The sequence below is a fragment of the Propithecus coquereli genome, unplaced genomic scaffold (assembly GCF_000956105.1).
Source record: "Propithecus coquereli isolate 6110/MARCELLA unplaced genomic scaffold, Pcoq_1.0 Scaffold479, whole genome shotgun sequence".
Lineage (NCBI taxonomy): Eukaryota > Metazoa > Chordata > Mammalia > Primates > Indriidae > Propithecus > Propithecus coquereli.
The window spans coordinates 49,390-57,168 of record NW_012150607.1 but is presented as its reverse complement, the minus strand read 5'-3'; the positions used below and the strand labels follow the sequence as shown (position 1 = coordinate 57,168).

At 38.4% G+C, this 7,779-nt stretch overlaps 1 protein-coding gene across 1 annotated transcript in view; it reads right to left on the bottom strand.

Annotated features, from left to right (window-relative positions):
- Window positions 1-6,815, bottom strand: part of LOC105819296 (UDP-glucuronosyltransferase 2A1-like) — a 10,727-nt gene extending 3,912 nt beyond the window's left edge. Inside the window, 4 exon segments of the mRNA XM_012655499.1 lie at window positions 2-175; window positions 642-729; window positions 1,783-1,914; window positions 6,678-6,815. Coding sequence (XP_012510953.1) covers window positions 2-175; window positions 642-729; window positions 1,783-1,914; window positions 6,678-6,800 — 517 coding nt within the window. The 5' untranslated portion in view covers window positions 6,801-6,815.
- Window positions 6,816-7,779: the final 964 nt, after the last annotated feature.

The window sequence follows — 7,779 nt, the reverse complement described above, 5'->3', positions numbered from 1 at the left end:
CTTGTCATTGTGTTCAAGTCCACCTCCACGGCTGCTCCTTTGGCCTTCATGTGAGCAATGTTATCAGGCTGATCCGCAAACATGGGAACTCCCACCATAGGGATCCCATGATAAATTGCTTCATAGATCCCATTAGTTCCACCATGAGTGATAAAAGCTTTGGTTTTGGGATGACCTAGTTTGGGGGTAGAGTAAGAAGTGGGTGTACATTTCATTGTAAGACATTAGCAGAATTTCAGAGACAGAAGGCAAAAAAAAGCTATGGCATAAATCACTACAGATGGAAATATGTTCTACACAAGCTGAGCACATGGGGCATCGCTATTTCAGAAAACTATGATCCCAGGAAAATCAGGGATTATCACCCCCTGCACTTTCTGGGAATGCATTGCTGAGGAGGTGATATCTGAACTGAGAATGAAACTTGAAGAGTGATGAGAGTCTTCCCTGAAGATGCTCTTTTGTGAACCAGAGGAAGTATGAATCTGTAAAATTAATGGCTAATTATTTAATAATATCTCCTCTAAAAGTGGGTGTCAAATTTTAAATCATTAAAAAAGGCATTGAATTTATTTGCTGTTAAATAGTTACTTAACTTGTCAATTGTCCAACTGTTCAGCTTTTCTTTCCCCATCTCTTACCAAGAAGATCATTCTGGGGTATCCAGTCATAGAGATGAGTATTGTTTCCTAATGTGGCTGGATTCTTCCCTCCATATCCCCATAAAACCTGTGGAAGATCATGCTTTAATTTTGCAAGTAAAATAAATAATTTAAAAAAGCTTGTGTTTCCCTAGCACTGTCAAGGCCCAGTAACCAAAGCTCACACAATTAGGGCATTTTAAGGCTGTAGAATAATTTAGATACCATATATTCACCCTATTTAGGTGATAGTTGAGAGGGTGTTACACAAGTGGTCATTTGCAAATAGGCAAGTACAAGAGCTTTGTTTGCATCTACATTTTGTAAAGGCTTATAGTAATGGGCTATTAAATATAGTATTATTATTTTGATATTGGTCATTTAACAGTGTTTAGAAGTCAGATTGTGAGTGAAGAAAAAGAAAACAGGACTAGTTAATCAGAATATGGGGATTAAAAATTATTGTAAGATTTATGTCCTTTAACCAATATAAAGAGTCCTTGGGTGTTTCATGAATAGGAATATAAAAAGAGAAATAATATGGAATTGTAGTGATAAAAATTAGTGTTAATTGAATATTGAGTGTCATATTAGAAAATGCATTTTCTTTGTAAACAATATTAGAATTTTAATTGTTTTTAGCTGAAGATTATTCAATTTATTAATAGAAACACTAAGTGAACCTAGGATTCTATTTCTAAACCAACTATACTTTGAAGGAGTCTTAATAATACCTATGCTTTTGAAGTATATTTTAAAGCATAATTTCTACTCTATAGAAATTCTCTCTTTCCCAGGACTGTGGAGCTAACATATTTCAGAACTTTTAGGAGCAGTCAGTACAGAACAGAAGATTTCTAATGGTAAAAGGTCAGTGGGAGCTAGCTTTCATGTCTATTTTATATGAAAATAAATGACTACAAAAAAGCATATTTTAATATTAATGCCAAAGCCTAGTAAGCAAATGGTTTAATGTGTTTATACACACTATTTTAATGTTTTATGAATCTTTACTTACACCTGCTGCTGATGATACTCAGTGTATACTGAATTTCAACATTCATTTGGAAAAAGCACTGTTAGCCACACTGTGTCTTCAATTTGTAAAATGCTGCCTACCAGGATAAGAGGCTGTACTGACCTTCTGTGGAATCTGGGCGAGGGCTGAGGCAATAATATTGGCCTTTTCTTCTGTGAGGTTTTTGACCATTGATCCCATAGAAAACACCACAACACCATGTTCATCTGAACTCTGGACAATTTCTTCCATTTCCTGTAAACATAACATTGTTACTATTGTAACAGTGCAGCATCATAGGGGAAAAAAAGTCTTTACCTACACATTTACATAGGTAAAGTTAAGAAATGTCAGAGGAAATAGACTGGTCTGTCTTCTGACATGGAGAACCATCTAGTCTCATTAAGATGAAACATGTTTCTCAAATTTATGGCTTTAATATATAATCAGTGATTACAAGTAAAAGCATGGAACCCAACAGACAAAAAATGGCAGAGTTAAGGTAACCTCCCGGATTCCTGCTCCCCAGAGAATGAGGTGTGGATCACGGTCTGCTACACATGAACAGATCGCTCTCCCGCAAAAACAGTGAGGTGAATTGGTGGAGATTCAGCGTCACACAAATCAGGAAAAAAAATAAGGTGAATGGAAGACAGGAACGCGAAACCTGGAGAGTGCGGGACAGACAATAGAGAGTGGAGCATGAGATGGCTGAGCCCGCCTGGCTAGTAAGTGCACTGGGATAAGACCCTCAAGAGAAAGTCTAGCTTCCCCGCTGACTTATAAGCCCACTGAGTCAGGGACCTGTGTGAAGTGGGTGCAGAATCATGGCAGGAAGCGTGGGGCTCTGCGGAGAGGAGACAGTAGTATGGAACATCTTGAACTCCCCAGACCTCTGTGTCAGGACTGCACTGGAGGGGAGGAGTTGGTCTGGGCTACCTCCAGAGGCAGTTAGGAGTCAGGAAGCTGGTCTCTGGCACTCAGAGGCTCCAGATCAAGGAGGTGATTACTAAGTAGAGGACTCTAACCTGGAAACCACCGCTGGCGATTAGGACTGTTCGGGTGGGCGAGTGGGAGCGAGAGCTACTGCTGGACAGGTGTGAGATTGGGGAAGGGTGCCATAAAAGAGACAATGGGGCACCCTGAGGACTCGGCTCCCTGATCTGGTGCCTGCCAGCTCGTGAATGGTTGCCTCCAGTGCTAGTGCCCAGTGGGCGGGCGATTGCCATCTTGGGGCCCACAACAATGTGGCTGCAGTGCCATGTGGTGTGGGGCGGCTCCCTTACCCCAGCCTGGGAACTCTTGCGACAAGTTCCACCCTTGCAGGACCTAAAGTCAACTAGCCAGGCCCGTTTTCTGAGCAGTGAATTGTGAATATTTCCTCAGCTGTGGGAGGCTAACGCCTGCAGGACCTGTAGGCGCTGGGGCGCTGGGTGAACTGGGGAAGTGCCCCTTCCCCCTAGCCAGCGTCTTTTGTGCACAAAGTGGTGGGCTCCACCTCTGGGGTTGCCACGGTGAGACATAAAGAGCCACTTCCCCTGTGTAACAAGCGTCAGTCCCTGGGGCTTTGGCACTGACCAATACCTGAAAGCCCAGTGATTTTCCTCGTCAGACCGGTTTAGGCCATCCAGTTCAATTGCATCTCTGCCTCTGGTCAGCTACCAACAGTGGTGTCCATGGTTAGGGAACTGAAATCCTGGCAAGAGACCAAAACAAGTTCCCCAAGTAACCCCTCCCATCAGGAACAGCCTCCCAGCTGTGGTAGAAGAACCCTGAACAACATACTAGCAGTTCCCTCTAGCAGCAGATCAAGTGGAAATACACAGGACGTGTTACTTTCCAAATGAAAACCGAAAGAAGAAAAGCAACAGCTGATCCAGATGGGCAGGACCTAGTGAAAGATTTTTGGAAGCATGAAAAATCACATGGAAAGCACACCCCCAAAGAGGAACAATAGCTCTTTAGCAATGAGAATTAACCAAGTCCAGAATACTAAAATGACAGAAGAAGAATTCCAAACATGGATTGTAAGTAAATTCAATGATATGCAAGAAAAAATAGAAAACCAACATAATGAAACCACAAAAAACATCCAGGACTTGGAAGAAAAATTCACTAAAGAAATTGAAATATTAAAGAAAAATAAAACTGATCTCCTGGAAATGAAGGACTTATTCAGAGAACCACAAAACACAGTGGAAAGCCTCAAGAACAGGGTAGAGCAAACAGAAGAAATAATCTCAGAGATTGAAGACAGCTCCTTCCAATTGAATAAGTCAGTCACAGAGATTGCATAGAAAATAAAGAAAAAAAAAAAAAACAAGCTTACAAGAAATGTGGGATTATGTGAAAAAAACAAACCTGGGCATAATAGGGGTTCCAGAAGGTGAAAAAGAAAACATACAAGGGCTGGACAACCTATTTGAAGATTTAATAGAGGAGAATTTCCCATTAGAATAACTTCAGACTTCTCAAATGAAACCCTACAAGCAAGAAGAGCCTGGGGCCCCATTCTCACTCTTCTGAAACAGAGTAATGCCCGCCTAGACTCTTGTACCCTGCAAAACAAAATTTCATATATGAAAGAGAAATAAAGACATTCTCAGATAAGCAAAGACTGAGGGAATTCACCAAGACAAGCCCAGCTCTCCAAGAAGCACCAAAACAGAATTACACAAGGATCAGCACGATAAACACTCACGAATGTAAAACCACTGAAAATTTAAAGATCAAAGGCTAGATTCCACAGTGGCTCAAGAGAGAAAACAAAGCAACAAAATGCACCCCAACAAAATGAACGGTAATTCATCCCACTTATAAGTCTTTACCTACACATTTACATAGGTAAAGTTAAGAAATGTCAGAGGAAATAGACTGGTCTGTCTTCTGACATGGAGAACCATCTAGTCTCATTAAGACGAAACATGTTTCTCAAATTTATGCCTTCCCCCATTAATAAGTTTAAGAATAAATTTGTTAGAAATATGATGTATATAGTAACATATTTTAGAAGAAGAAAATAACACAGTTAATGTTCATCTATAATCGTAATGACATTTGTGAGGCAGTGCTACTCTGTTTTCCTGATGTACAAACTCATATATGAGTCTGGCAGTAGATATATGCCCTAATTTGAGCATCAGGACAGAAGCAAAATATAAATTCCTCTGCAAATAGAATTCCCTGGGTCATCAGTGTTCTGGGCACTGGAAAGTCTGCAATTGCGGCCTTTCACATAATAATATCTGGGCCACTTTCTGGAGATACAGCCTGCATTCCCTGGCAACTATTATATTTGTGATTACCCTTGAATCACTGTATTTCTCAATTTATGACTAGTGAAATTATTAAGGGAGGATGATATCTTAAGTGAAAGTTGACTGTTATTTTCAGCTTAGTTAACGTCAGGAGAATATCTCTGAAACTCCAGGAATTGTTGTTTTACCATTCTGATTCATCTTCCAAACAGATCACTGATTGAGTAAAATAACACACAAACCAAACATATACACCTACCATACTGATTTGCATTTTTGATTTGACTGTCTCTCATTGCTTTTTATTCTGTGTATCCAATGACTGGCATAATTCTTTCATCACAAATACAATCCAAGATAGTTATTAATATTTCCCAAAGTCTATAATAATAGATAATTTGAGTTGGAATAAAAAATTCTCTCTCTTATAAAATATGTCTGAGTTGTTTCTGTGAAATTGTGTTTGTGTGTGTGTGTGTGTCTGTGAGAGAGAGAGAGAGAGAGAGAGAGAGAGAGAGAAGTAGGGGTGGGAGGATAAAGATAACAGTGTGGCATGGTTTCTCATATACTGAGCCATGGATATCACAGATATGTCATTTCTCTTATGTGTTTTTATTTAGATATTGGTATATTATCTCCTCTAATAACAAGACTCAACAGAAGTTGCTTGCAATCATACCTTGATGGTAAGAAAAGCATACTCAGAATACTAAAATAAAATTGTAAACATAAATGTTCCTTTTACTGTAAATAGAAATAAAAAACTCTCCTGAGAACACCATTTAACCTGCAACTTTCTAAAGAGATTATGTCTGCCTACAAATGAAATAAATGACATCTGTCTCCTAACTTCCTCTTGATGATTAAATGTAATGTTCTTAGCATGTTTATCTATACTCTTTTTTGTTTCTCAAAACTTTTTCTGTCTAACATTTCTGGCATTTCACATTTATTCTTTGAAGACTTTGGTATGTGGTATATATACAATCTTTTTCACTGCAGAAAAACACCCTAATATTATGCTCATATAGAACCAACATGGGATTTGAATCTCTTAGTTTTATGACTTCTACTTTATGCTGATGACACTGAATTTATTTCTAGTGCTCTCTGCTGAGATTGAGACTTTATACTGCCAAAATGATTTCTAGAAATCACCTAAAAATTCTTTTGTCTCTTCAAAGTAAATAGGTCAAAACTAAACTCCTCATTGTCAGGTCAAGGGAGTTTTTCCACCACCAATTGTTTCCTGACAGAAAAGGTCACCAAGATCCAATAAACCCTCAAGATTAAAATCTAGGAGCCCTACCTCATTCCATGTCTTCCCTCAACACTGACTTTCTCTCACCAGATTCCATGGAATTTACTCAAGGGTTCTCATGGAAGCACCTTTATCCCTCAAATTTGGTAAAATGCTCCTATTCATAACTCTACAGGCTTGTCATTAAGACTACGGCAGTGTCCTTAGCGATTTCCATGGTTGGTTTTCTGTCCTTCCCATCCAGTATCCACATTATAGACCCACTGATATTTTTGTAACATACCATTTGATTGATTTCCTTCTTCAGTTTAAATTCTAAATTTGAAGTCCTAAAGAATAAATATTACTCATAGAAGACCCACATAATGAGGAAACTAGATTTGGAGTGGTAAACCGAAGATTTCCAGAAGCATTTATCTGTTATTAAGGCTATAAACTTTAAAGGAAAATCAGGTATCTTTTTATAAGGTACATAAAATCCTTCACTGTCATACACCTACCTTAGGTAATGGTTTGGCAGGTTTGCAGTGCAGTCCTCCAACAAACTCAAAATTCGGTAAGTATGGACGAGGAAATTCCAAATCCCAATATGTTCGGATTAGCCAAATTTCAGCTTTCCCCATAGTCTCACATAATGTAGTTGGTCTTCCTGAAGAAAATGAGTAAAGTTGTTGAGAGAATTGGCATACATGTTTGCCGAGAGAAAGATGTATTACTGATTTCCTGATAAATTATTAAGGAAAAAATTAATTTAGATGCATTAGACTACTTATTATAACTATATGTTAAAAAGAAGAAGAAGTAAAGGAAGAAGGAAGGAAGGCAAGAAGGAAGGGAGAAAGTGAGGGATAGAAAGAGGGGGCGAGGGGGGAAGAAGGAAGGAAGGAAAGAAGGGAGAAATAAGATAGAGAAAGGAAAAATGGGAGAATGGGATGTAGAAAAGCACTATATAGAAAGTATGAGCTGTAACGGAATTATGAGATAACTACCTGGGAAGATAATCATGTTTAGACCATGTAAGTGCATTGCTTGGGCAAGTTCAGTAATATGTTAGGTATGAAAGCAGAAACATAGCAAACAATCTGCATGCAATAGGAGAGCAGAAAACATAGAAATGAGGTTACCATCAGAAAGACATACATGTGCTATCAAAAAAAGATGATCAAGCCTTAAAATGTTTTATTTATTTATCAGCATTAATGTTTATTAAGCAATAGTCAGAGATTATCAATATACATGTATATTCTTAAACATATACACACATGTTGATAATAGTAAAAAGGCTTGTAGAAAGTTTAATCTCTCCCAGCTTTCTCCACACACCACTGAAGTTTCTAGGCATTTGTGTTTTCAGTGTAATATCTACATGAGATCCAATCTTATTTTTAAACTAAGGTATTTGTAACTATATTTTATCCATAAAAGAACCCAGATATAAAATCATCCTCATATAGCCATCTGATCTGTCACAAGGCAGACAAAAATACACACTGGAGAAAAGAATTCTTACTCAATAAATAGTGCTGGGAAAACTGGATAGCCACATGTATAAGACTGAAAAAGGTTCCGCACCTCTCACCTCTCACAAAAATCAATTGACGA